The 27,994-nt window shown below is 47.3% G+C and overlaps 1 protein-coding gene across 2 annotated transcripts; it reads left to right on the top strand.

The window, feature by feature from the left end:
* Positions 1–449: 449 nt before the first annotated feature.
* SLC22A4 (solute carrier family 22 member 4) lies at positions 450–27,994 on the top strand. 2 transcript variants are annotated; one of them, XM_041481897.1, is made up of 10 exons: positions 450–4,008; positions 10,056–10,159; positions 11,773–11,927; positions 15,548–15,671; positions 17,585–17,711; positions 19,650–19,750; positions 20,723–20,937; positions 21,602–21,784; positions 24,234–24,369; positions 25,523–27,994. In XM_041481897.1, exons 1-10 carry the CDS (start codon positions 3,616–3,618, stop codon positions 25,596–25,598), a joined length of 1,614 nt encoding a protein of 537 aa, XP_041337831.1. In that variant the 5' UTR covers positions 450–3,615; the 3' UTR covers positions 25,599–27,994. The 2 variants fall into 2 exon arrangements, with proteins under 2 accessions (XP_041337831.1, XP_041337830.1); XM_041481896.1 differs by having other exon boundaries at positions 15,500–15,671.

Below are 27,994 nucleotides of genomic sequence, written 5' to 3'. Positions count from 1 at the left end.
GCAAAATTACTGAAGTGTTTCCTGAGTGGTGGATAGCCTTGGGAAAGCTGACTGCACTGGAGCAGGTGGGCTCTGGGAGGCTTTATCCCAAATCCTCACACACGTGCTAAAGACAGGCATCCTCACTCATCTCTTTTACAGGATTCATTCCTACCACAAATAAGATGAAAAATCATTCACACCAAATGCTTGTCTGCTGGGCTCTGCTTAGGAGGAGAGAAGTTCATTCACCACTAGCAGGAACTGGGAAGTGATGGCCATAATGTCCCTGAGAGCTCCAAGTCCCACAAGCTGGATTCAAGTGAGCCTCAGGCAGCTCTTGGCACTGCTGGGGCACCTGCACTGTATTGGAGAGAGCAGAAAGGCTGAGGTGAGTCAAGAGCCTTTTTAAAAGCTGCCAAAGATGACTTTTTCCGAAGTGCTCTTGGTCAAGTGGGATGTGACCGTGATGGATGTGATCACCAGCTCCAGGGTGGGCAGCAGGCAGGCAGGAGGGCAAGGCCAGGGCTTTGGCCAGAGCAGGGCTGTGCCACACTCCAGCAGGGTGGCACAGGAGCTCCAGCACGTGGCACAGAGCCCCTTGCAGGACACACTGCAGGCTCACACACAAAATAGGTCTTGCTTTCCCCTGTTGATAAGTAAATTTCCACATGATCCAAGTGCTATGCAATCCACAGAACTCTAAATTATCATGTGCTTTCTTAATTCCCAGCTCTCGCGATGGCTGCTGGGAGGGTGGCACAGCTGTCCCACCACAGCAGAGGATCCCTTCAAAGGGGCTTTGCCCTAGCACAAAGAGCAGAGCTGCTGTGGCAGCACCACCCCACTCTGGAGCAGAGCAGGAGCTCTGATGCCAGCAGTGGCACAGTGGCACACTGGGTGAGGGTGATGTGACTGCACGAGCAGCAGTTGGGCTCCTCCACAGCTCAGGGCAGCTTGAGGCATCCAGCAGCCATCGGAGCAGCTTCCTGCTTCCACAAGAACCCAGTGCCTGCACTAGAGGTGGTTTCTCAGCCATTCAAAGATTTGTTCCATCTCCCCTACAATGAAGTACTCCTCCTTTGCTCTGCCGGCTCCTTGGCATCTGTCTTCAGTTTAAAGGAATTTCCCTGAGCTCATTTCCCACACACTGCTCTTCATCTAATAGCTGAAAATGTGTTTTATAAGGCTGTGGTAAAATAATGGAATTGTTTTGATGAAAAAAGCCCCCACTACTAAACCATGTCCCCAAGTGCCATATCTTCATGCATGTTAAAGCTCTCCAGGGATGGTGACTTCACCACTGCCTGTGCCAGTATCACAAACAAATTTTCTCTAATATCCAACCTAAACCTCCCCTGGCACAACTTTAGGCCATTTCCTCTCATCCTATTGCTTGTTCCTTGGGAGAAGAGACCACCCCCCACCTCACTACCTCCTCTTTTCAGGGAGTTTTAGAGAGCAAAAACATCCCCACTGAGCCTCCCATACTCCAGAGCCCCTCCGGCACCCTCAGCTGCTCCTCCTCAGAATTGTGCTCCAGCTCCTTCCCCAGCTCTGTTGCCCCTCTCTGGACACATGCACTGGCCTCTTTAAGAAGGGTCAGTTGCAAGAACCAGGACTGGTCCTTCCCCTGCAGTGAATTTGCTCCACAACAGTCCAAGCCATTCACTGGTCACTGTTTTAATGTGATTTTCATAATCTCCGTGCTTGGGTTAAAGCATCCCTGACGCTGGATCACAAGTGGGTTTTGCAAGCTGGTGAGCACCCAGCAAAAACTCTGGGCTATGGTGATTGCAGCAAGAGCTTGTGGTGCTGTAGAGCTGGCTAGAACACAAGGGATTTCTATAACTGCTAATTGATGCAGGTTCACAGTATAAGAGAAAACCCCGTGGTGTTTTGTCATGTCAGACACATGAAATTTTAATATGTTGAGCATGCATCTGCAAACCAGATAAACCTAAGCACATCATCTGCCACTTACTGAGTCTGTGTCTAGCACTTTTGATATGCTAAGTTTGCAGTCTAACCACAATTATTTCTGAGCTCTGCAAATCAGTCCTCTGTAATAAATTACTGTCGACTGAATAATTACTAAGATTGCATTAACATTAATGCTTAAGACAATACACTCCACATCCCTAATTTCCTCATGGGAGCAGGCATGCATTGCATTTTACTATGGTTCTTGCACAGCCTTAGGGCAGGGCAGGTCGAGGGCTGCTGCTGCTGCCGCCTGCTGCTGCCTGGGAGCCCCTGATCCGTCCCAAGTGGCCCCCACCCTGCTCTTATCACTGGGGACAGCTTGGACTGCTCAGTAGCCCAGGCCCGGCACGAGGATGTCCTCTCCAAACAGGAGATATCTGAAGCTTCCCATGACATGAGTTCTTCACCCACATCCAAAGCAGCAGCAGATCGCTGCCTGGCCAGATAAATGTTGCCACACGCTTCTCCTCCCCAGGCACCGCCGAGCCACCGCTTCCACTCCGTGCTTCCTTCCCACACTCCCCCGGCGCCCTGTGTGATCTCTGCTGGAGCGATGCTGCCCAGCCTGCCCTCGCACATCGCGGGCACGGGCATCCTCCGGGCACAGCCCGACACGGGCACCTGCTCACAGCTCCGGGAGCCGCACGGTCCGGGCAGAGCAAGCACCGGGCTTGTTTTAGACACCAATGCGTTTCTGAGCGCTCCCTGAGTTATTTCTGAAGACGACAGCGTTGTTCGGATTTCTGAAATGGCTTTGACAGCTATCCACGTATCGGACTGTGGGCAAAGCCAGTCACGTGTGGAGCAGGAATAGTAAATGGATAGGAGATGGGAATATAAAAAGCTCCTCTCTGGAGGCCAGAGCTGCTACAGGCTCCTTGAACAGACACTGCTGACCTTGTCTGTTGCCGAGAGTAAACACTGCTGGGAAAAAGCACTGGGCTGCATTAGGGGCAAGATTTCAGGGGCTGTGAGAACGTTCGATTCCTAAAGCACTGTCTGGTCCTTGTTTTCCTCTGTGCCAGTGTGTAGGAGGGCTCCCATTACTGACGTCGCTACCTTTCGTGGGATGAGCCGGCCCGGCGCTCCCAGCTGATGGCTCGCTGTTCCAGCTCCCTGTCCATTAACTGTGCTCGCGATCCCGGCAGCGCTCCGCTCCCGCGGGGGACTACGATGCTGTGCCTCCATCTTGCAGCAGCAATACAGGGCACAGCCTGTTTTGGGTCCCCAAGGGAGGGATTCAGGGCACGGGGAAGGCTGGGGGCGGCGGAGCCATCGCCAGGCGCTGATCTCGCACCGGCAGCTGCTGCCGAGACAGCCGCCCGGTCCCGCCGTGCCGGTGCCGGTGCCACCCGATCCGCTCCGGCTGCGGCTGCCCAGGCAAATAAATGGAAAAAAACCGGACACGCCTCCTAAGGAAAGCTACGGAGCCGGCGGCGGAGCAGCAGCGGTGCCGGGGGAAGGCCCCGGGGATGCCGCGGGGAGGCGGGGTCGGCAGGGCCCGGTGCTGGCCGAGCCCCCGCGGTCCGCTCGGGACGCGCCGCCCCGCGGGGCCGGGCTGGGCCGGGCCGGGCCGGGCGGGGCGGAGCTGCCCGTGCCGCCTCCGCGGAGCGCGGCTCCGGGGGAGACCCGCGGAGATCCGCGCTCGTCATGCGCGACTACGATGAGGCCACCGCTTTCCTGGGCGAATGGGGCCGCTTCCAGCGCCTCGTCTTCTTTCTGCTCAGCGCCAGCATCATTCCCAATGGCTTCAACGGGATGTCGGTGGTGTTCCTGGCCGGAACGCCTGAGCACCGGTGTGTCGTGCCCCGCGGGGCCAACCTGAGCGGCGAGTGGCGCAACGCCAGCATCCCGCTGGAGCTGCGGGACGGGCAGGAGGTGCCGAGCCGCTGCCGCCGCTACCGCCTGGCCGCGCTCGCCAACTTCTCGGCGCTGGGGCTGCGACCCGGCTCCGACGTGGAGCTGGAGGCGCTGGAGCAGGAGCCGTGCCTGGACGGCTGGGAGTACAGCCGCGATGTCTATAGCTTCACCATCATCACCGAGGTGCGCGGCCGCGGTGACACCCCTGGCCCGGGCCGTGCTGGGGCCGGGGCCTGTCATTCTGTCTGAGGGAGGGCGAACAGGGAGCAGGAACCATCGGGTGAAGTGCCTGTGGGAAGGGGTCCGGGTGGGCGCGGTGCTGCGAGCAGCGGGAGGGATGCGACAGGTAAAGGTTGACGAAGGAGCTGCGCGCCCTCGCCCTTCCAGCTGTGTTTGCGGGCTGGTTTTACTCTGGGACAGGTTTGTGTGGAGGGGGAGGCAGAGACTGAAAATTTAAGCCTGGTGGTTTCCTCCTGCCGCACGCTGAGCATTCCAGTAAATTTTCTATGTGATGGAATTGCTCGTCCTCAATGCCGCGTTGAATGGGGACATGGATGCTTTCAGATAAACACACCGCAGCCTGTCCGGGGCTAGAGCAGAGTGCACCCCGCTGGCCCCGCGCCCTGGAATGCCGGTGGCTTCCGTGGCCGTCACCTGGGATGGGTGGGAGGCAGGTGCCGTGGTCACTCCTGCGGGAGCCTGAGCTGCCGCAGCCAGGCTGTCCGCTCGGTTTGTGAGGCTCTGCAGTGGCATCATCTGTGCAGAGTGTCACGGGGACCGTCAGCGGTGCCGGGCAATGTGAGCGCTTGTTTGGGTCTTCTGGCTGTGCCATGGTGTGGAGGCAGAGCCGTGCTGTTCCGTAAGGCTGGCACGGAGTGCGGAGCTCCGTTAGAGCAGGAAAATGATTCCTCTGAAGCTGCAGGAGTGCTGATGCTGTTCTTCCTTGTGTAAGGGGTTTCAGGGAATAACAGGCTCACCCTCATGCCAGGCAGCGGCAGCTGGCAGGCTCGCGGTCCTTCAGCCCAGCGTGCCCCAGGCAGCCAGGGCCACCCTCCTCATCACTGCCGGCTCACCCTGGGAGCGGGAGAGGGAATGGGTGGGGAACCCTCCTCACGAGTCCCTGTGACACAGCAGCAGCATCTGCCACCAAAAAACCATCGAAGGATGGCACAGCCAGGAAAGGTTCTGAGTCTGTGCCCTGGGGACGCAGGAGGAGGGTCTGTGCCAGGGGTGTGCAGACACGGGCTCAGCCACATGCCAGGCAGGCAGGATGTGGGCAGGAGGTGTCAGCCTCCTGTCACCTGCTCAAAGGGACGTCACTGGCACATGTGACACTTGCTATTTGTGCTGGCACTCATACTCAGTTGCTGGAGATCCCTCATAATATCAGATCAAGGCAGGGGAAGCTTGCCCTGCTCCTGGCCATGGGTGAGCTGAAGCAGCAGCCTGGCTGCTGCCTACATGCTCGGCTGGCACAGCTGCTGCCCACATAACCCACAGGCTGCCACAGCTGCATGGCAGGTGCCTGGTGGCCACCACTGGCCCAGACAATGCCACTGTCACTGCCAGAGGGAGGTCAGTTTATCCTGGTGTCTCTATGACGTTATCTCTTTTTTAGAGTCAGTGCGTGCTTGGGAGAGGCAGTAAATTAAGCAAAAAGAGGAGAAATGTGATTCTTCTTAATGAACAGTAAATAATTTAGGTTGGAAGATGCCAGACAAGAGCATTCTGTGCAGTGTTTGGATGGGACATAGCTGTGGGGCTTGCCAGGGGGCCTGGGGTGTGCCAAAGAGGCAACAGCAGATTCAGAGATGGAAACCAAGTTCCAGGTTCCCATCTGTAAGCCAGATGGAAAAGAAGGATACTTGCTTTGTTTCAAAATTGTCATGGACATTTGGAAAAAATGCAGAATTTGGTTTCAAAACAAGGAAAACAGGCACTGATTAAATGCTGGAAAGAGGCAGTTTAGACAAATTTGAGATGCTTATTTTTGTACCCAACATTTTTCTCTGTATTAGAAAAGACAAGCCAGGACATGCCACCAGAAGAGCTCAGTGAAGAAACAGCTTCAGAACTCAATTGAAGAACAGAACCTGATGGTACAGGATTAAGGGCTGGAGACTTCACTTGATTCGTTCAGTTGCATTTAATCCTGTTATTAAATGCTGCTTGAAGGGAAGTAGGAGATGCCAGCTCAGCACCTGTGTTGCTTGGTCTGTGAGGACATGCTAAACCCTGGGATCAGAGAATCCCAGACTGAGTCATTTTGGTGGTGTTAAAGTGGAGATGATGGGAAAAAGTGAAGGTGTCCACAGGTGATCTTTGGGCCAGGATGATGTAAGAAAGGGGCTGTAAGTAATGGTGAGCAAGTGGAAATGTGAGTCATTGTGGGGTCAAGAGTGATCCCTTGGCTGAGATCAAGGGGCTGCAGGGTTTCCTTTTCCTAGAGCAAGGCTCCTGGGGTCTGTTATGTTGGTATTCTTTTCTGGAACTTAATCTACTTTTCTTTTACTTCCAGATAATGAAGTTCAGATCCAACATGAATTAGAGGCTCAAGGACAAGCACTGATTTTGCCCTTCAGAGTAGGCATTAGGATCCAGTTAGCTCCCTTGAGCCAGGCTGTCACCAGCACTGCTCCCTGGGGACACACTGAGCTGTTCTCCACCACTGGGACATGGCATGTTCCCCAGACACCACTTTGGGGCCCCTGCAAAGGGCAGAGGGAGTGCCAGAGGCTCTACTGGGGCTATTGGTCTGTCACCTGTGTCATCCTGCTCAGCCCCTGTCCCAGCTCTGGCCCTGATGTTAGTGAAGGCAGAAACCAGAAGCTTTTGGGAGAGGCAAGAGACTGGATAGGAATTGCTGTGGTTTGAAGGCATCTGAAGGTCTTTTCTGTTCTGTTCTGTTCTGTTACGTTTTTTTCCATCACAGGAGAGCAGTCCTGCCCAGCCCTGGAGGCCACCCTGTGCCCAGCCATGGAGGTGCTTGTTCTTGTCACTTGTGCACTGAGCAGAGCTGCTCCCATTGCTGGACCTGGTACCCAGGGAGCAGGATGGGGCCATCTGTGAATAATTAACACTTCTAGAGTTATTCATCGTCAGCTTTCCTCTTGGAAACAAGTTCGAATTTTCCCTGGTTTGCAGCCCCACCCATTTACACAAGGCTCCACTAGTGTTTTCTCCTCTGATGTGAATGGGCTGTGCTCAGGGTGTTAATTAGTGATTTCTGATTGGCATGGGGGGCACTTTGGGCAGTCAGGGCACCTTCTCCAGCAATTTCAGTTTTTCAGAAAGCTCATCCATCTATAGTGTTCCTACCAGCAGCACTTAGCAGAACTGTCTCTTGCAGTAGCTGGGAGCTTGTCAGAAAGGGCTGTAGGGATTTGATGGGAATAAAGTGATTTAATAACAGCGTTCTTGAGCAGCTCCTATTCCTAGCATTCAGAGGCCTTACCTGGAATCTTACATGAACTTTGCTCCCCAGTTTGCTTTGCTAGGGACATTACAGAATTACTTATTTTCTGGTTAATGTATAATTAGCCCAGTAGAGACATTTTGGAAGTTGTAGCTGTAGGCAGTTTTGCTGTGGCTGGGCTGTAGCTCCTGTGGCCATGGTGTGCTTGGTGCTGTCTGTGATGGCTGCAGCTCTGAGGACGGGGTCAAACAAGCTACATTTCCCTTTTCCCTACACACTGAAGCACTGCTGAAACCTTCCCATGTTCATATGTGGTTGATCACTGTGCATGAGCCTCAGTCAGAGTGAGTGCCTGTGAGGATGGGAAGCTGGAATTTGGGAGATGAGGTGTAGCTGTAGGGTAGGGCTGTATTGCTCAGGTACCGTGTGATATTTGAGCTAAAATAGGTGGATTGTTCACTCAGCAGCTTCAGGTATACTTAAAGTCAGATGTATTTGATGTGTTTGTGTGTTTTCTGGTCTAATGCAGTGAGTTCCTGTAACCAGTAACCCCTCTTTGGACAGGCAGCTGCTGCGTGCTGTTTACACATCCCCCAAATCTGAAAAACTTGACCCTGTACAGTGAATTTTTGCTGGGGATGCAGTATGTCATGGGAAAAAGTGGAGCCAACACCTGGATAGGAGGCATTTGGCACCAAGGAGGTAATGCAGTTTCATGGGCAAGTTATTATTTAGCTGGGTTTATTTTACAGCCAAAGTGCCTTTGGCACCATGGAAACATTTTGAAAACACTGATCCTTAACCTCGAGCAGCTCAAGTCTGAAGGTCCAGGAGCAGGTGCTGTGCTGGTGGCCCCAGACCAAGGTGCTCAGTACCCAGATAATTGACAATAGTTTGTGTGAGCTGCAGGTTCTGCCATGCTGTCAGTCAACAGCTTTCCCTGAGTGGGGCAAGGAAGGTGCAGCAGGATGAGGTGAAAGACCTCTGCAGTGCACTTGAATGCCATGTTTTTTGGAGCTGAATTTTGCTTTGTTTTAAATAAAACAAAAAAGTTGATTTTTTTGATACTTTCTTTACAGAAATCTGTTTTCTTTCGCAGGTGAAGCAGATCCTTGCATCTGTTTTTCACATCTAGTATCCTTGAATGTACCAGAGCCCCACTGACCCACATGCTAACCTCCACCTTCTCAAAACACAGTGCAGATTAGTGCAGGTGTGTGTCCAGAGAGGCCCACACTTCACCACCTCTCCCTTCCCAGCAGGGACAAAAAATTACCCTACAGAAAATTCTGCCACAGGGTTCTTTTTGTTCTTAATCAGATTTAAGTCTTGGAGGCACATTTTAGTCCACAAGTCTCCTTGTTCCTGCATTGAAGACATGTGTGTTCCTCAGGAAGAGGCATGGGCTGTGTATTTAACCTCAGCTTCATTTTTTTGTCATGCAGCTGGTGTTACTTTGCAGGCTGGGCAAAGGGCAGAGGCACTTGACTCTCCTCTGCTGGCAGCATGCTTCTGTTCTGTCTGAAAATCGGCATTAATTGCATCTCTTTCCTGAATTATAGTCCAAGGCAAACTGCATCAAACCACACCACCTTCCCCCTTGTTCTGGAGCTTGCCTGCCTGTTCTGCAGCAGCTGTGGAGCTCACCCACCAATCCAAAGTGATTTGTTTTTGGGAGGGCTGGGTGCCACCAGACAGCGCCTGGCTGTCTCTGTGACACAAGGGTTGCTCCTTGTTGCCTGCAGTTGAGTGAGGAGCCTGAGCAGCTCTGATGGCAGGTTTCTGCTCCGTCACCAAGCCTCTGCCTGTGCTTGGCCCATCCATTCTCTGAGCAAAGGGTGGGGCAATGGCCCCGCTCTCTGATAGCATGGCTAATTATTAAAATTATGCCATACTTTAATCTGGGATCTAACTAGCTTACCATTGTGGTAGAATTATCTGATCTGAGAGTGACATGTTTGAAGCCTCTCCCTAAGGCAGGCATGCCTTAACCAGGAGGTTAGTCACCAGGAAGGGAGCAAGCCTTGGCAGAGACATGCTCAGCTCTAATTTCGGTGGACAGAGGCTCATGATGCCGTTTTTATTTTTTTTTTTAAAACCTTGTCTGAGGTTATGAGTAGTTTTAGGTGGAAGTTTCCACACTGGCTCCTGTCCTAAGCCTGCAACCGCAGCCAGCTGCTGTCATGAGGCTGTGAGTGATGGGTGGCAAGTCAGTGGTGCAGGTTGTGGGGTGGAGCAGAATTTGGTAGCACTTCAATGCAAGAGATTTCATTCTGTGCATCTTCCTACATATGCTTTGTCAGCCCAAAAAGTTACAGAGATGCAGCAGGTATTGTGCTGGCAGAGGTAAACTGGAAGCTGTCCTTAGCTGGGATGGTTCCTTACCCTTCTCCATTGCTCTGTTTCACTGGTGGAAGCATCTTGGACCATGGGGAGCCAGGTCCAGGGGTCTGGTGGGTACATGATGGGAGGATTGTACTGAAAACAGGTCCAGGACAGCCCCTGAGCTGCACACATGGGCTCCATCAGGTTTGGCATTGCTGGCCAGAGGCAACGGGGCTGTGTCAGACAGCTGCTGGTGCTTTGGCCTCATGGGGAGGCCAGTCACTTTCCCTTCTTTTTCCTGTGCTTTAAGCAGGGTGTTCCAGCAGTGACCTTGACCAAGAAAACAGTGCTGGTGATGGGTGGAAGTGTGGCTATGGGGAAACAGAATTCCATTGCATGGAAATGTGTGTCTTCAAGCAGCAGCCCCTGTGCTGGACGAGGCTCAGCACAGCACTGGGGCTGTGTCTGAGCCCAGGACTTTCTCTTGCAGTGGAATCTGGTGTGTGAGGACGACTGGAAAGCCCCACTGACCACCTCCCTCTTCTTTGTGGGGGTCCTCATTGGCTCCTTCATCTCGGGACAGCTCTCAGACAGGTAACACCATGGGCACACCGGGGCATTTGTTTTAAGAGACAAAAGGAGTGAAATGTCCAGTGCTCTGAGTTCTGATCTAAATTAGTTAACTGGCCTGGCTTCTTCAAAAATCCCATCCTGGTCTACCCCAGGTGAAGGATTTCTCTCTCTCAGGCACTTCAGAGCCCAGGGACTGATCTCCACAAGGAGCCCATGTGGCTGCTTTGCAGATTGATGCAGTGGGTTTCCTTTCACAACCCACTTCCCATTTGTTTCTTGATCCAGCCTTTTTAGTAGTTTAAAAGATGCTGGGTTTTGTTGCACATTAACTGATAATCCCTTGTTAGAGCTGCAAGATAGGAATTTGCCCTTTGAATGGAATCTCTGCATAGGAGAGATGGTTTGGTGGAAACAGAGTAAGACATATGAGAGGAAGGAAAAAAGATAACCTGAAAATGATAGCAGTTGTCATAGCATCTCACTATGTAGAGATAAATGTAAAAAATTCATTACAGGCATTTGATAATTGTCTCAGCAGTGCTGAGGTTTTGGCCTTAGAAGTGCTGAATGCAGAATATACATTCCCTGTGCAAATCTCTGCTCCATTCAGCCCTCAGCCCTGTGTCCATAGCCACATGGTGGGATCTCTGGTCCTGCTCTGACTGCTCTCTGGGAATTAGGATGTCATAAGGTACCAGGGTTCCTCTGGGTGCTTAGTGGAGGGCTTCCAAAACTCAGTGGGAGTCTTAATCCTAGAGCCTCCAGCATTAAATTCCATGTGATCTGAATTTAATCGCCTGACTCCTGCCCCAGTGCAGAAGTCAGTTGGTGTTACTGTTTGAAAGGGAGATGAGATAATCACTAAATCCCAGTGGTGCCATTTCCCAGTGGGAGCATTTGAGGAAGTGTGTGTGCCCTGGTGGCAGCCACTGAGAGCCTGGCTCATGCCTTCCCACATGAGCTTCCTTGGATTATTTGGGGGTTTTGTCAGTAAAGGGTTATGATCTGAGCCTGTCCCTAAGCAGTTTCCCCATGCCTGCTTCAGAAGCCTTTCCAAGTGAAGGGTTGCTGCAGGCAGCAGGTGATGCAGCCCCTGCAGCATCTGTGCCCACAGGTATGAAAACCTGTACTGAGCTTGTCCTGCCTCTCCAGGACCACATGCCACATAATCCTAATGCAGAGAAACAGGTGGGAGAAAGGGGGCAGTGTGTCTGGCAGCTCAGACCAGAACCAGTTGACAAAGCTATTTAGCACACTCAAAGCATAACAGAGTGGCAAAGTATAGGTGCCAGTAGCCTAAAACCCATCATTTCCTCACTTTCAGGTGTGTGGCTTGCAGTCTGCATGTGTCTCACTATTGTACTGTCACCTAGTCTCCTTGATCTCTGTCTAGTGGCTTTCTGAAGTTTCTTCTCATAGCTTTCCTTCTCTCGTGGGTTTGTCTCGTGGGTCTTGGAAATGTTAATGTTTTTTAGTGCATATGAAAATAATAAAATTCTTTAACATGAACAGAACTTCAGGTTGTGCTAAGATGCATCACTTGAGCTTGGATATTTGTTCTCCCTTGTGCCCTCTTACATAGCCCCCACCATAAATACCTGCTGTTTCAGTAATAATCTTTTTCTTTACTTAAGGTTTGGCAGGAAGAATATCCTTTTTTTGACAATGGCTGTGCAGACTGGCTTCAGTTTCCTGCAGATCTTTTCCACCAGCTGGGAGATGTTCACAGTGCTCTTTCTCATTGTGGGGATGGGACAGATCTCTAACTACGTGGTGGCCTTCATTTTGGGTATGAATATATTTTCATTAGATTACATGTTTGCTTAATGTACTGTTACTTTTTTTTCCCCTCTGAACCTGGATTATTTAATTAGACAGTGGTACATCTGCACTGGTAAAATTCCTACTTTAGGCCAGTATGATTGTTTATTTTCTCTGTGATTCTTCAAACCTATACTTTCTGTAGGTTTAGAGAAAAAGAAGAGAGCAGGAAGAGTCTAAATAAACATCCATTTAATTCCTCTTTGGAGACATTCAAGGCAGCGTTCAGGGTGTAGCAGCAGGTCTGAGATACAAAAGGCTTTTGGGTTCACCCCTGCCTCCCTCTGCACCCTTTGCAGAGAGGTCAGTGCACACCTGAGTGCAAAGCCTTGGAGCAAACCAGCAATTTCCAGGCACAGTGAGTGTCAGGGGACCAGAGCAGAGGAGATGGCTAGGAGCCAAAGCCCCATTAGCCATAAATGCTCTCAGAGCTGAGATCAGTGATGAAGTCCTAAGTTTTGGAAGATAAGGTTTGCTTTCTTTACTATGGAGAGTGTAAGAATAAAGACCCAACCCCTGCATGGCTGCAGCTGCTGCCTGGGGACTCTGCAGGGAACAAAGGACCCCATGGGGAAGGAGACTCCACAGAGGCTCCCACTGGACATGGGGGTTTCAGATAAGGCAACTGCACAGGCAAATTGTGGGGATGAGTGATGCAGGTCTCAGGGGGGAAACTGGGATTTGCTGTCTTTAAAGTCTGTATAAATATATATTTATGGCTGGTTTTAAACCCCTGGTGTCAACATTACAATTTGTAGATTGCAATGTGAGCTAGATTAAAACTGTACATTACTAGTTCATGCTGGTCTTTCCTACCCCATGAGGTTTAATGGAGAAAAAATAGCACTGATTTCATATTATGCTCTTCTGAACTATGAAGAGGATACAGCATCATGTCCCCAGACAGCCACCAGTCACTGCTGCCTGTGGCACAGGGATGATTAAGGTCAGGCTGTCAGCAGGGAGATCCCTTGTTGCCATCACCATTGTAGCTGTTCCTGCCATTGCTGTCACCATTGCCACTGCTCCCACTGTCCTGGTAGTTAAATTCTTGCGTGGAGCTGATGGAGCTGGAGCAAATGCCTGCCGTGGGAAGGCTGGGAGGTGCAGCACTGGGTAAAGCTGAAAATCCTTGTGGAAACACATGGGTGTTGTGTAGCACAGAGGTGCAGGTCCTGATCAGGCAGGAATTTGGCTGCCACCTCCCCTGGGAAGGTGGGGCACAGCTGGATGTGGATTGGGATGCTGTCTGGGTGCTCAGAGAAACGAAGCTGGAAGGGAGGGCCAGGAACACCCCAGTGGGCAAATGATCCCTCTGTAGAGAGAGGGGCTGGGTCTCCCCCAGTGCCATTAGGCTTCTTTAATGGTTAGCTGTTGTTTGCTGGCCCTTGCCCCATCGGGCTGTCTCTTCTGCCTTCCTCTCCTCTGTAGAGGTGCCACAGCAGCGATGGCTCCCAGGGAGCAGAGGCAGATTCCTGGGGCACTTGGCAGCAGTGCTGGCCACTCCCCAGCAGCCTTGAGGCTGGTTCTAAGGGCAGGGTTAATCTAAACTAACTCAGACCTTATCTTCCTTGTTTGAGTGAGCCATCAGACCATCGTGGGTAAGGAGGGAGGTACTTACAGAGGGTCCTTCCCACCCTACACTCCACAGCCAGTGTGTCCCCATAAGCACTGGGACTTCTGCCTGTGGCAAGGCAAACCCAGGAGCTTCCAGAAAGCTGCACATGATAGAGGTACTGAATAGGAGAATATCCCCATAAAAAGAAAAGTAACTCCTTAAGAAAGCCCATCCTCATTACAGGATGTGCTGGAGATGCTCCCGTTGAGCATCTCCATGAGCAGGCAGGGCTGACTTGCACTTGGCAGGGGAGCAGTGACACCAGCACCTATAAAGGCCCCCTTGACCCTGGCTGTGCTGCAGCCCTGGCACCCTCCATCCCCAAGGGCAGTGGGTTTTTTTTCCAAGTTCAGCACAGGTTTTTCTTGTCACTCAAACTCTCAACATCCAAACCTCTGTTGTCTCCCCATGTGTAGCTCAGACCCTGTTTCAGCATCCTTAGCTGCCCAGGCTCATGCTGCCCTTTGCACTATTGCCCACCTTCATGGAAATAGTTCCCCCTGAGCTGTTGGTGAACTTCTGTAGTCAATATTAGGGTTTTTTTCAACCACATGCTGTGAAATTTCTCTCTTAGCTTTAGTGTCAGTTATTCTCTGTGCTCAAAACTGTCGTGTTCAGGTTCTGGGACTGGAAAACACTACAGAGGTTTGTGAAGGCATGTTGGTATTGTCCAAGAACTGTTGGTCCATGGCCAGGAGAATGAGGGAGGAGGAAAGGCAGGAGAGACGTCATCTCATACTGGCTTTGAATTGACACAAATTATAATGTAACAGTTAACAGGCTTAAACCAATGTTTCAAGTATCAGACCTCTCCCAAGAAAGCCCCTCTAAACAAGAGCAAGTCAAGAGGAAGATGATATCATTTATCTCCACACACTCATTTTAGCCTAGCAAATTCAGGTTTTTTTACTGTGACTTTCTTCAGTTACTCCAGGTTTCTGAAATGAGAATTCATGTAACTATCAAATAGGAGGGTTTTCCAGTCTTGGGTATTTTTTTTCCATCTTCTCTGCAGTAATAAATGTTGGACTTCTTGCCATGATACACAGCCCAAGTACACTCTCCACACTGTGACCCTCAGTTCGCTCAGTGTTGTTTGTGTTTTAACCGAGTCCAGATCAAGCTGTGGCAGTTATGGCCCTGCAGTGCTGCTAATGTGAAGGAGAGCTCTGCAGACCAGGGGCTGAGAGCTCAAGGAGAAGTGAGGTGGACCAGAGAGCTTCACTGGATTCTGTTAGGGAGTGGCTCGGTGTTTTATTATAAAAGAATTTAGGTGCTGTGAAAGGCTTACAACTGTCTGAGTTTTCATTACTCGATGTTAGGTTGCTGCATGGTGCAATGGCTGTAGGATGCTTTCCCTGACTGCTGCCTGGCTACTGGAACAGTAACATTACTAGAGGATGGCATCTTCCCTGGTTCTGTCCTTCAGCCCCTGGTGTGCTGATCCAACATTCCAACCTTCCTTCTGTTCCCAAAAATAGGTGGGAAATTTGTTTCCACCTCACCTTACTGTAAATTCACATCCTTCCATCCCATGCCAGTCTGCTGTGCTCAGACCTTCGCTCTTTCAGAAGTGCCCAGCAGTGAATTAATCTTAAATCCGGATGGGTTAAGTGGGGCAGCAGGATGTGTCCTAGGCGAGTGTGTGGGGAAGGCTCCTGGAAGTCTGCCAGCCATCCTCCATGCCTGTCCTTATCTGTGTCTGCCAATGCATTAATCAAAGCAAACAGAAGTAGCTTCTTTATCTGAAGGTTCCCAATACTCCCAGCAGCTTTTCTGTACAGGCGTGTCTGTGCTGTGCTGCTCTTTTCTAAGATTGTTTAGCTTATTTTTTTTTTTTGTTTGTAAATGCAATAAAGTATTTAGTCATGCTTGAAAACCAAGAGTTAAAATGCTAATCCAACCTCCCTTGTTTTAAACAGGCACAGAAATTCTTGGCAAATCAGTTCGTATTCTGTTCTCTACATTAGGAGTTTGCATATTTTTTGCAATTGGCTACATGTTGCTGCCACTGTTTGCTTACTTCATCAGAGACTGGCGGATGCTGCTGCTGGCGCTCACTGTCCCGGGGCTGTTCTGCATCCCGCTCTGGTGGTGAGTCCATGCCCAGGCCACGCTTCCCACCTCTCCTCCCGCCTGATGCTCTTTGTGCTGGGTGATGGCAGAGGGGCAGGGAGGAGGGGCACCCTTCTGTTCACCATGTGAGAAGGCTCTGCCTTGGGGGGACATTGTTTGTTTGGTGTTTCTTGCCAATTTTAAGTCGAGTAACTACCTAGAGAGCCTCGTTGGTGCTGTGTACTTGAAGTCCTGCTCTTTTTAGCTGGACAGAAGCACTGAAGAAGGACAGCCCTATTTCGTTGCTGCCTTGGGCATCTGCTGTTTTCTAAAGGGACAGGTGTTTGAAAATAGGAAAGGAAAAGCAAGGTATCACTCACACTTTTAAGAATAATTCACAACAGGAAGAGTTCTTTCATATTATTCAGGGAACTCCTTTCTTTTTGCTATCTTGAAAAATTTGCATCTGTAAGTGAGCAATTGGGATCTTTATAACAGTTGAGTGATTTAGACACACTCTTCTATAGTCTAAAACACCTCCTGCATGTCCCAGTCTTGTTAGAAGTATCTGTTGATGGTTTGTTGCTTAGTTGGGTTTTTTTTCAACCTCAGTCTTCAAACCAAACCTTTAAAATGGTTTTCAGCTCCATCTCTGCTGTCATTGGATTTTAAAGACAGTCTGATTCTGTTTAAGGGTCAGTTTGCTTATTTCACTTGAAGTGTTTCGAATTCCTTCATCACAGCAGCATTTCCCTCTGCACCAAGCAGCTGTTCTCTGGGAGGCTGGTTCTGGGTGGGAGCCTCTCAGATGTCTGCTACAAAACAGGCACTGTGAGGCACAGGAAATTTGTCCCCACAGTGTGGCTTCAGAGTCCTGCTTTGAAATCTATGGGCTGGGAATTCCCAGGACTTCTAAAAGCTTGCACTTAAAAGAGCTAAAAACTTTCTCTGAGGCACTTTGGGGCCTGTGTGAGGGTAGAAGGGGATCAAGGTGCCCTGGCAAAGCTCTGCCAAGGCAGGTTGGTGTCAGCTGGCGTTTTGGCATGTGGACCCACTGCTTCCACGGGCCATGTGATTTACACATCCCTCTGCTCTGTACAGTTCTTGCTCTTTTACTCATTTCCCTTCCAAATTCTCCAGAAGGTTCCCTGCATTATCTCTGCAGCCTCAGGATCCTCAGCTTTCCCAGTAAGAACAGCAGTGGAGGCAGCTCATCTTACAGAAAGTCCCATTAGTGATTAGTGATCAGATATAAATCATCTGATGTTTGTAATGATTGACCTGGCTTTTAGTCAGTCTTTGGGGCTCATCAGAAAAGGAGTGCCTGACCTGCTTTTTTCCAAGGAGAGGAAAAAGTGCTGCTGGCTAAAGGGAGCAAGATAGCATCTGTTAAGACCATGCCCAAAGTTCAGCAAAGTTAAAGTTAAAGTTTTCTGTCCTGTGCTTGGTGTTAATTCGTTCAACATGTGCCTGTAATTAATTAGAAAATGTCATCAGCTCTGCAAGGGGACACTGCCCCTGCCCTCTGCCTGGGAGAATCTGCCTCAGAGCTGTGGTAACATGGTGATGTTTGTATATAACATTCCTAGGACACAGAACCTTTAAATACACGCTGTGCATATTTAAAGCATTTCCACATTGTGTGCAGTTTCTTAAGAATATTTTTGATTCACGCTGGCTAAGCTACTGCCATCCTTTGTGTCTATCTGGTGACATCTGGTGGACATCAAATATTCCTTAAAAAACAACCAGTGAGGACAAAGCATCTACTTTAGCATGACAATAGGTCCCATGTACTTGAGTTACATTGCCCACACACTTCTGTGCTGGCTGTCTCCTGCTGCAAGCAATCTGTGAGATCCGAGTGTAACTCCTAGGCACAATAAATCTGTTATTTATAACTTGTTACTTTTGGGGAAACATTGAATCATTTATTCTGAAACTTACTATAGGATCATTCCTGAGTCTCCTCGGTGGCTGATCTCCCAGGGAAGATATAAGGAGGCAGAAGCTATTATCCAAAAGGCTGCAAAAATGAATGGCATTCCAGCCCCAGCTGTGCTTTTTGACACTGCAGAGGTATGTTCCATGCATCCTGGTACTTTATCTCGCTGGCACTTCCCTTTTGGCTGGCTGACTTGCTGGGAAATGCCAGCAAAGAGCTGGTTTGCACCAGCAGCTCTTGGGCTGGCAGGGACTGTTGGCCTGCGGTAAGTGCTGGGTTAGCAAAGTGATCAGAGAGATCAAAGTGAGAACCCAGAGGGAGGTTTTATTTGTTTGCTTTTCACAGTAAAATTCTCTTCCTCAGCAGTAGTTTATTGTGGTTTTCAAAGCAAGGGTGACCCAGATTGCTTCATCCTTTGGGCACTGCAAAGACCCAAGGAGAATGTGTTTGTGCCCATTTCAGTTTGGTGCTTTTTTAGCAGTTTGCAGTTCAGCAAGAGCCCTTTGCAGGGCTGTGTGGGGGGCCCTGAATCAGCACCCACACAAGCTGGGTCTCTGTGGAGCCTGAGGGACTCCTCAGGTTGCCCAAACCAGCCAAAGCACCTGAGTGCTACAAGGAGTCTTGAAAACCATGATGTGAGTGAAGACAGCGAAGAACATCAAGCTCTCCTTCAAAACTGGTTTTTCTGTATTTCATACCTATTGGTTAAAAGAAGAAAGTCTAGTGCAAACCTGGCAGCCCAAGCCAGGGAGCAGCACAGCCACAGTGGGATGCTTGGTTCCTGTGCTCATCTCTCCCTCTACTGGCTCTGCCCTCACTGGAGCTCCTCACAGAGGCACATTTTTCTTGTGCAGACTCCTCCAGCCCTGCGTCAGCAACGACAGTGTGTCTGTAGGTCGGATGTCCCTCTGCTGCCTTATACTGCCACCTTTGTTTCGTGGCAGAGAGAGCAGAAAACAAAGCACCGTGTGCTCCTCTGCAGGACAAAGATGCTGTGAGTTACCCCTCCCCTGGGCAGGATCCATCACTTGACTGCCACATTTATATTTTGGCTGAAGATCTCTTTCCCAAGTGAAAGTTTTAGTGTAAATTGAAGTGCATGTTCCAATTATGGGAAGCTCATTCTACACCAGCCGTGGAAAAGCACTTCCCTTACTTCACAGCCAGGCCTCAGATGTCTTTCAAACTAGGGATTACTTTTTTGGACTGCAGCATTTTATCATTCCTGCATATTTTCTTAAACCAAGGAGACACTCACTTGCTTCATGGAAATTTTGTGTGCCAAAGTGTCTGTACAAAAAAGCCTGAGGAAGATGTCTGCATGCTAAGTCTCATGTTGGAAGTATTTTTCAAACATTAATAGAAAGACGCTCCTTGGAAACCATCATCTATTCCTAGAAAAGGGTATCTCCTGGATAGTCCTGTAGGGAGAAGCAGGGTGGTTTGTTCTTTGGGCCTGGGGGAAGCCTGGCCACAAGTTCTGGCTTTGCCCTAGCACGGGCAAAGTGTGCAGGCAGAAAGGAACCCTAATGCCGCCCAGAAGATTCCTGCTTCAAGCCTCAAACTAGACCCTCCATCTCCAATCTGAGGTGGTGAATGCTCCTATGATGTGCCCTGGCCTCACCAACCTTTCTCATCTGTTCCTCCCCCTGTCAGGGTGCTGGCAGGCAGCAAAACTGGCTGATTTCCTACATTCATTTCACATCACTTATGAAGGCTTAAGAGAGTTGAATGGACAGTGCAGAGAATGGACAGAACTGCCTCTGGTGCTGAGGTTACTTGTGGAAGTACCCTGTGAGATCCTTAAGGAAACGTTAACTCGTCTGCCTGGTCAGCTGATTGTCCTTTCTAATTAGTCTTCGTGGTGCAGTGGAAACTCCCATGAGTACAGCTTGGTGCAAAGACAAGCTCCACCTAAAGACTGTGCTCCCTGGTGCAGAAGTGACCCTTGGGCTGACCACTTATCCCCTGATAGTCATAACTCCATAACTGCCTGGACTGTGGGTAGCAGAGGTTGTTATGCTCTTAGGTGTGTGGGAATTTTTTTGGTTTTGTTTTCCTTTTTCCTTCAGATGCAGGATTCGAAGCCTCAGCAGCAGCAGAAGGCTATCCTTCTGGACCTATTTCGAACCCGAAACATTGCAACTATTACTATTATGTCATTACTTTTGTGGTAAGGAAATGTGTATTCCTAAAGTACCCAGGCAATAGAACAGTTTCTGATTTGAGGGCACATGCCATGGGTTTAGATAAGAAGTCTGAGCCTCAGAGCCCAGCTCCAGTGGTCCTCGGCTGGTACATGGCCCTCAGTGTCCTCACACCCACAATGCATTAATACACAAGAATATGGAGACAGTAGCCTTGACTCAGATGTAAAATAGTTAGAAAACTATACGTAACAACTTCTGTATTTTTAAGTACGTTGCTTTTTTTTTTTTTTTTGTGCTCCCCATTTCTGTAATCTCTATTTGAAGAGAAATGTTCTTCTTGAAGCAAAGGCAGCAACTCAGTGACATAACAAGAGCCAGACCCTTGGCCAGCATTTTTGTTCTGTTCTGTACTGTGCCCATCTCAGTGAGATCCTGGTCCCTGCCTGGGCAGCCATGAGAAATAAGGACCCAATAATGCTGTGTAGACAAACCAGAACTCTTTTCTGTCCATATTCACTCCAGCAGAAAGGAATTGGCTAGCACATTTGGTAATACATTCCTGAGATCTGAAACCTGAACATCCAGCTCTCTGTGAAGATTAAATAAGATATAACAGAACTGCTGAGGGTGGGAGATCCTGACACTAGCTACAAGTAGGAATGTAGTTGGCTTGGGAAGCTTGCAAGAGTTTCATTGTGTTGTTGAGTCCATTGCAGTGAAAAGTCTTTGTGAACAACTTCCACAAAGCTTTTTACTTGGTGTAGTGCATGCAGGAAGGACAGAGAAATCTGAGGTATCTTCCAGCTGCTGTGGATGTGATGACTGAATGGGATGACAAAATTAGAAAGAGGGGGTTGCCACTGAGACTTTTTTAAGCCACAATGCCTGTGGCAGTGCTTTGTGATATCCTGTTTTTGTAACGACATCTGAGGCAACACTGGAGGCGTTCAGAGACTGCTGTTTCTGGAATAATTTGGTTTTATTGCTTTTCTCAGGTTTTTCACATCAGTTGGTTACTTTGGCCTATCCCTCAGCACTCCAGACTGGCATGGAAATGCCTACATCAACTGTTTCCTCTCAGCTGTTATTGAAGTTCCAGCATATGTGATCGCCTGGCTTCTCCTCCGCTCCCTCCCACGGCGCTACTCCTTATCTGGCGCCCTGTTTTTAGGGGGAAGTGTTGTCCTCTTCATTCAGCTGGTTCCTGCAGGTACAAAATTAAACGTGTGACTTAAGTATATGAAACACTGAAAATATGTTATGGTACTGTGTAACAGCTCTGCAAAATTACTGGAAACCAGGACCAAATTTAGAATTTGAGGTCAAGTTTATGCTGATCCCTTGCAGCCTTAGGTTTTTTTTTTTTGCATTTGTATATGCTGAGTCACACTCGACTCTCATTTATTGTGTCAAATTACTGAGCTTTATATAGTTCAGGGGGAGCAAAGTTCTAAAATGAAAGCTGAAAGTGTACTGTGATTTATCTGGTTGTGCTTCCAGGCGACAAAAACCTGCATCTGGATTTCACTGTGTGTAAATTTCCACATGATTTTGTGAAAAAGGGGGCAGTTCAAGCTTCTAGTTTATTGCTGTGTAATACAGAGTTTTGTTCCATTTCAAGAATGCTGTTTTACTTGAAGACAACCAAAATCTGAAAAATACAAAATAACCTGAGCGTCTACATTATGCTTAATGGGGAGTTTGTAGTCATCTAGGGATGGAATTAATACTTGGTATAATTAAAAAACCCTAAAGCGCCCATCTTGTGACCTTTTGGAAAAACACAGCAATACAGTCTTTTGGATGTAGGAATAATACAGGTAATAAGCACAGGGTGTTGTTTATTCACTCTGATTTTATTTTTTCTTCTCCAGAACTTAATGTCCTCTCTGTTGCACTGGTGATGCTTGGGAAGTTTGGCATCACAGCTGCGTTTTCAATGCTTTATGTCTACAATGTGGAGCTGTACCCAACGCTGGTGCGAAACATGGCAGTGGGAGCGACTTCCACGGCCTCCAGGCTGGGCAGCATCATTGCTCCTTACTTCGTTTACCTGGGTGAGAGCTCGTTCTTCGTGCCTTGCACCACACAACTGCCCAGAGAAGGTGTCTGAGCTTCTGCAGTGCAGGCTCAGCTTTAAGTCCCTTCACTTGTCTTTTCAGTTCCTTCTCTCAGCTTGGGTGTGAGTTCACTGTCACACGTGGTAGAAATTAAGTGGAGCTCCCTGGGTTTCACAGAAGGATCAGGCATTTAATTCCTTTAGGGACCATTCATGTATCAGTGAAGTGGGTTAGAGCTGGTCCAATACAATGATGATGTTTATAGACTGTGCAAGCAGTGTGGCTGAAATGATAATCACATCTCGGGATGCCAGTTAGTTTCCCAGGAGAGTGTGACAAGAAGTGGTCTTGCAAGTAAGGAAATGTAGCAGTAGGAAATTCATTGCATGGTACTGTCCCTGTGCATCCTGAGATGGGTATGTTGGCAGGTGGGAATCCAAACATTCCCAGGATTTGTGCTCTCTAAAGTAATACATGGAAACCATACAGAACCATACAGGTTAAGTGGCATGAAAATGTGTTTACTTGAAGTGTTGTGTGTTTTTTTGGTTGGTTGGTTGGTTGGTTGGTTGGGGTTTTTTTGGTGGGTTTTTTTTTTTTTTTTTAGTTTCTAAACCAGTCATCTCAGCATTCATTCATTTTGCTTTTTCTTATTGCTCAATATTTCTGTAAGCAGAATTATTAATTTCCTCATAGGCTTTTTTTGACACTCAATGCCATCACATTCTGAGTGCTGCACATATATTAACTGACAAATTTTTTTTTGTTTGGTTTGGTTTTTTGTTTAATACATAAAATACATGTTCCTCATGTTGCAGACAGGAAAGAGTGATAGAGGTTAGGGGACTAAGGGTGAAAGTGAATACCTTCTGTTCAGTCTGGGGTGCTCAATCTCCTCTTTCTTTCATTCACACATGATTTATTTCCTTCTGCCATCACTGGACCCATGTCAGCTCTCTGCCCCTAATGAGTGTTGCTTCCTGCTGAGATCTTTGATACAACATGAGCTTCACTTCGCTGGCTTTGACAAAACATTGCTGATGTACTGCTGAGGGGTTTGTGCTGATTCTCCATGCCAGGAAAGTGGAGAGGAGATGAATATCTGTAACTAATCAGTGTTGACTCACCTCTGCATTCCAGTGTAACTGGAACACACTGTACCAAAAATGATGAAAATACCTTGTCTTTGTTTCATACTTGTACAGTGCAAATGTGAAGTGAAAAGGTCAGCAGGACTGTGACTCTCCTTAAGGTCTCCAGTCTCCATTGCAGCACTAAGAGAGAAATGTAGACAAAATAACTTTTTTGCTGATTGTTTTTTGTGGGTTTGTGGGGTTTTTTTCTCCCAGGTATCCCTAGGCTCAGTCTTTTAAAAAATCTTGTTCCAGACATCAAAATAGTTTCTTAAACTTTAAGAGATTTGAGGAGAAACTTGTCAGCTGCTGCTATTTGCTACAGCTAAATTAGGACCTTGCAGTTCCACCAGCTCAAAAACACAGAGGAGATCAGATCACAAACTTTGGCTCTGTAAGACATACCCAGAGGTCCTCTCTTTAATCTGGGTTTATTCCATACATTATAAAGCATATTGCTCTATCCCAGCTATAAAATAAAGCTGTCAAGTCCAGTTTGGTACTTTCTCTATCTTCAGTACCTTTAACTCCTAGCTAATCCCTTTTCTGAAAGACCTTTTCATTGCTATGCTGCTGTGACTTGAGGATCTTGCATCCTGCCTGAACAGTTGTGTGCCAGCCTGAGGCTGCTGGCAGAGGCTGCTGCCTTCAAGTCCAAAATAATTTTCTGAGTAGACTAAGGTCAGAGCCTCATGTGTGTCTTGGGAAGCCTGATGTTCTCTCCCTTTGCAGCAAGGAAGGCTTCAAAGCAGTTCCTCATTAATGAGGTGTTAGTCTGTAACTGACCTGTTCAGCTGACTTAGTCTCTTCCCTACTTCTGCATCAGCCCAGCAGGGTACATGATCTCAGACAGTGATTAGTGCTTCACTGTTTACAAGCAATTTTATTCCCCCATATTATTTAACAGAGGATTTGGTTCTTGATGACAGTGTGGTACTGAAGGCTCCAGCAGAGCTATTGCCTTGCAAAGATGTAGATTATCCCAGTTGAAAATATTAAAAAAAAACCCCACAAACAAACAAACAAAAAAATTACCCAAGCTTTTAGCTGCTACACAAATGTGGGGGTTGGCATGAAATTATGGTAGGTGTGGCCATCCAAGAGCACATGTTGAAGCTTTAAAATTGAAAAGTCCTTTTGCTGGCAGGTAATAGATGTAATTCAGCTTTGGATTCACCTTTGATATTGATGAATCTTTCAGCTAATTATTCCAATTAATTCTGCATTACAGCAATGTCTGGAATATAAACTTTACATGTGGGTTTGTCAGTTGTGGACATTGAGTACGGTTGGAATGTTCTGTGTTCTGCCAGGTGCCTATGACAGATTCCTACCATACATCCTGATGGGGAGCCTGACTGTGCTGATTGGGATCCTGACCCTGTTTCTCCCCGAGAGCTTCGGCAATCCACTGCCCGAGAGCTTTGAGCAGATGATGAAGGTGAAATGGTAAGGCAGCTTTCATTCATCCTTCTTCACAGGAGTTTAGAACACAGTCCCTTTTCACAATCATGAAGCATGTTTCTTCAGGTCCACTGCAAAACTTCAAAGCTCTCAAAGTGCCCTTCAGATTGTCAAATTAACAATCCCAAAGAAAACAGACAATGACATCATACAATTTCTCCAGAATGTCTAAACCTGAGAGGTGATGTGTGCTGGCAAAGCAAGGCTGACCTTCACAGCACCTTGAAGCTGTTGCTTCAGATGTCCAGACATTTTCCATCCTATTATATCATTTACTCTCCTTAACTCTTTATTTAAACTACTCCTTTAAACTATTTATTTAGTAGGATTATATGAATTATGAGACCCTTCATTTTTCCAGTGTAAGTTCTTTAGGTACTATTCTAAATTAAACGCAGGATTTCAACATTCTAGCCTCTTCCTGGGCAGCCAGAGACAGGCCAGGACAGCTTTTCCTCTAGTTTATATGATTTAGCTGTAAGCAATGACAGTTCTCTTGTCCCACCAATATTGTTATTTAGGGTACCCCAAGGAAACATTTCTGCTCAAATCTGTGCACATCCACTGCAGTGTCAGAAAAATTCTTAGAGCAGCAAAGGGGAACTGAATTAATTAAAGAGCAGCTGCATAACCACCATTTAGCTCAGTGAGAACTGGTATTGGAACAGAATTTGCCCCTGTAAGCAATAATAGCCTGAAAAAGCTAGAATTCCCTGTATCTAATTCCTGGTCAGCATAAGGAGCTGTCATTATGCTTTCAGAAAAAGAAAAATTGCTAGGCCTTTCTTTGAGAAAGGACATGTTGCTCTTTATCACAATTACTTCTTACATGTGGCTTTTCAGCTTTGCAGTTGACAAACTGTAGCTAGAAATCCTAGAGTCAAACCAGATTCCCCTTGGAGGCTTCTTGGATCAACAGCCTGAAGTAACTGAATTATAGTTGCTGAATGATGTTCAAGTTCCAAGCGTTGTTTGCTGCACTGCTGCTGCCATCCAGCAAGGCACACTGTACAGAACATTATATTTCATCTAATGTTTATACTAGCAGTGTAACATGGTTATTGTAGTGGTGCTTGTAGGAGAGGGAAGTGTCTGATGATATCCTGGAAAACGTTCTCAGTCTTTTACTTGCTTTCAGTTTCAGAAATGAGCAACAAACCACTGGCATTAGGAGTTCCAAGGAGAGTCCTAAAAGTCTGGTAACACCTTTTTGAAGAAAGACACACCTCTCAGAGGGACTGAAAGAAGAACACAATCATCTCAAAATTCATTTGCTGCCAGAGGAAAATGAACAAAACCCAACAGCTAGTGCACCACAGTCGTTATCCCCCGTGCTGCATTGCGTCGTACACTGACCAGATGCTGTCTGCTCCTGTAGGACCATTAGTCTGTCATTCAGTGTCCTGTTCCCTGGCCTTTGTCAGCAGTCACAGTCCCTGCTGAGGAACGGGGGCCTGCCTGTGCTGAGCACAAGCCAAGGAGTAAGCTGGAAGTGAGCCTTAGAAATAGCACAGCAGTGACTCCAGGCAGTCAGGTACTTGATAAAAGCTGCTGAAAGGGGGAAGAAAAAAAAAAAAGCAAACCTAATGCTGGTGTTTTTTGTCACTTTGTGTTGACTGGAGGAAGGGGAGCTGGGTGTCTGCCTTTCCTAAAAGAAAGATCCTGGCCTCCTTTGAAATCTGTGACCAAAGCCCATAGACTAAGTGGAGTCAAAATTCATTTGTAGCAGAGCAGACACAGACTTCCCTGTAAGGACGTGGGTTTTAAACACACCATCAGAGTGGCTTTAGGTGCCACTTGATTTTCCCAGGACCTGGGATCCCCCTGTTCCTGTAAAAAAGCTGCTGCTCTTTCATAAAGCCTGAGCCCACCCAAAACCCTCAGCTTTGTGAATCTTCAGTGTCTTGGGGAAGGGGGAAAATCTTGAGCACTGAGAAAGGACTATAATTTGCTGACTTTCTGGTGGGTCACACCCACTTTCAACAGAAAAGTGAGCTGTAGCAAGTCCATGATCCTGTCCCAACGTGCCATGCATTATAGCTTTCAGGGTTTTAGTGGTATATGGGCATAAGCAGTTTTTTAGCTCTCTTGGGATGTTGTTTTTTCTTTTTCCCAAAGTATTTAATTTCTTCTTTGAATACATACCACTTTGTTCTGCACCTTCAGAGAACACTCACTGCAGTTTCAAAAGCTTTCACAAAACCTTTGTAGCATTTACAAACTTAAAAGCTATTTGATGCTCACAAAAATCTGATTTTCTGTACTGGATATGTTGACCTGCAGCTATTAAAAATTCAAAAGGACTAATTTGGGACCATAGAGGTTTTTATAAAAAAAAAAAAAACCCAAACACCAACAAAAAACAGTGTTCTGTTTTTCAAATCCTACAGCTTATGTATGTTTGGTTTTTGGGTTTTTTTTTTTTTTTTTTGTTCAGCAAAACTAGATTGGATGAAGATAAATGTAGAGCTCAAAGTTGTGCTACTACTGTTTTATGAACACTACATTGTTTGAAGAGTGTAATTCCTCTTATTTTTTGTATTTATTGGCTGTATGTGCACTTCTTGGTCACTTAAAGTCTGTCAGACTGGGTGGACTGATTTTTATCCTCTATAAATAAAAATCAGCCCTGATTCACCTTTTGTAAGGGCTAACAAAAGCACAGTGTCTCATCTCTAATGCATGAGTTCAGGGTAGGTTGTCTTGTGCAGGCTCTTGGCACAAGAATGAGGCTGTCCCTGAAGTTCAAGCACAAATATTAAGCTTTATAACAACTGCAAGGAACTTGTGCAATTAACTCAAGCTGCTTTTGGGAGCTGAAATACTATTTTTAATTTCCTGCAGTTATGCTTTTGCCATAAATGTAACATGGCATAAGATAATCTGTGACTCCTGATCTTCTCATCCCTTCTCAATTAATTTCTCTAATAACAGCAGTATTTAATCTTGCTTTTACTTTTACAGAGTTAATCTAAAGATGTACTGTTTAGATGTAACTTAATTTCTCAAGAAAGCCTTTTTATCAGCATAGGACAGGTTTGAGGACTTGAGTTAAATATAGGTGGCCAAATTTTTATGAAGATTGTTATTTTGAGACTTATTTTATGTGATTGTAGGCTTGGGTATTTCTAAAAGGTAAATATTTTTGTACTCTTGAACCTTTCAGTATCTTAAAACCTGTTTTTCCTTTTTAAATAAGAAAAAGTACAGTGTTTTTTAAAATACAGTGTTTTAACAAGTCTCATTTTTCTTACTTAAACTATTGATCTCAGGCTAGCATCACACTTTAGTATTTTTTGCAGCAGATCTGATAATCTTTCAGGGGAGTGGAATGTCCTTCTTATAACAACATCACATAATTTGAAGGCCTTATGGAGTCTGAGCATAGTGGAAATGAGGGAAGCCCCAGCTGGATTGTTCTCACTGACAGGGGGGTCATGGCCCTGTGCCTCATCTGTAACCTCTGTCACCTTTACTGGGGTCTCTCTGTGCAACCCTGGATCCTCAGCTGACTTGCTGGATCTGCTAATAATTATATGAAGCTGTAGTAATTGTCAGTCATTGCCCTCTGTTTTCATTGCAATAAAAATGTGCACTGACATTGTTTCAA

Source organism: Pyrgilauda ruficollis, unplaced genomic scaffold (genome assembly GCF_017590135.1).
Source record: "Pyrgilauda ruficollis isolate IOZ18807 unplaced genomic scaffold, ASM1759013v1 scaffold57, whole genome shotgun sequence".
Taxonomy (NCBI): Eukaryota; Metazoa; Chordata; class Aves; order Passeriformes; family Passeridae; genus Pyrgilauda; species Pyrgilauda ruficollis.
Note: the sequence above shows the minus strand (reverse complement) of the source record. Positions and strands in the feature narration are given on the sequence as shown.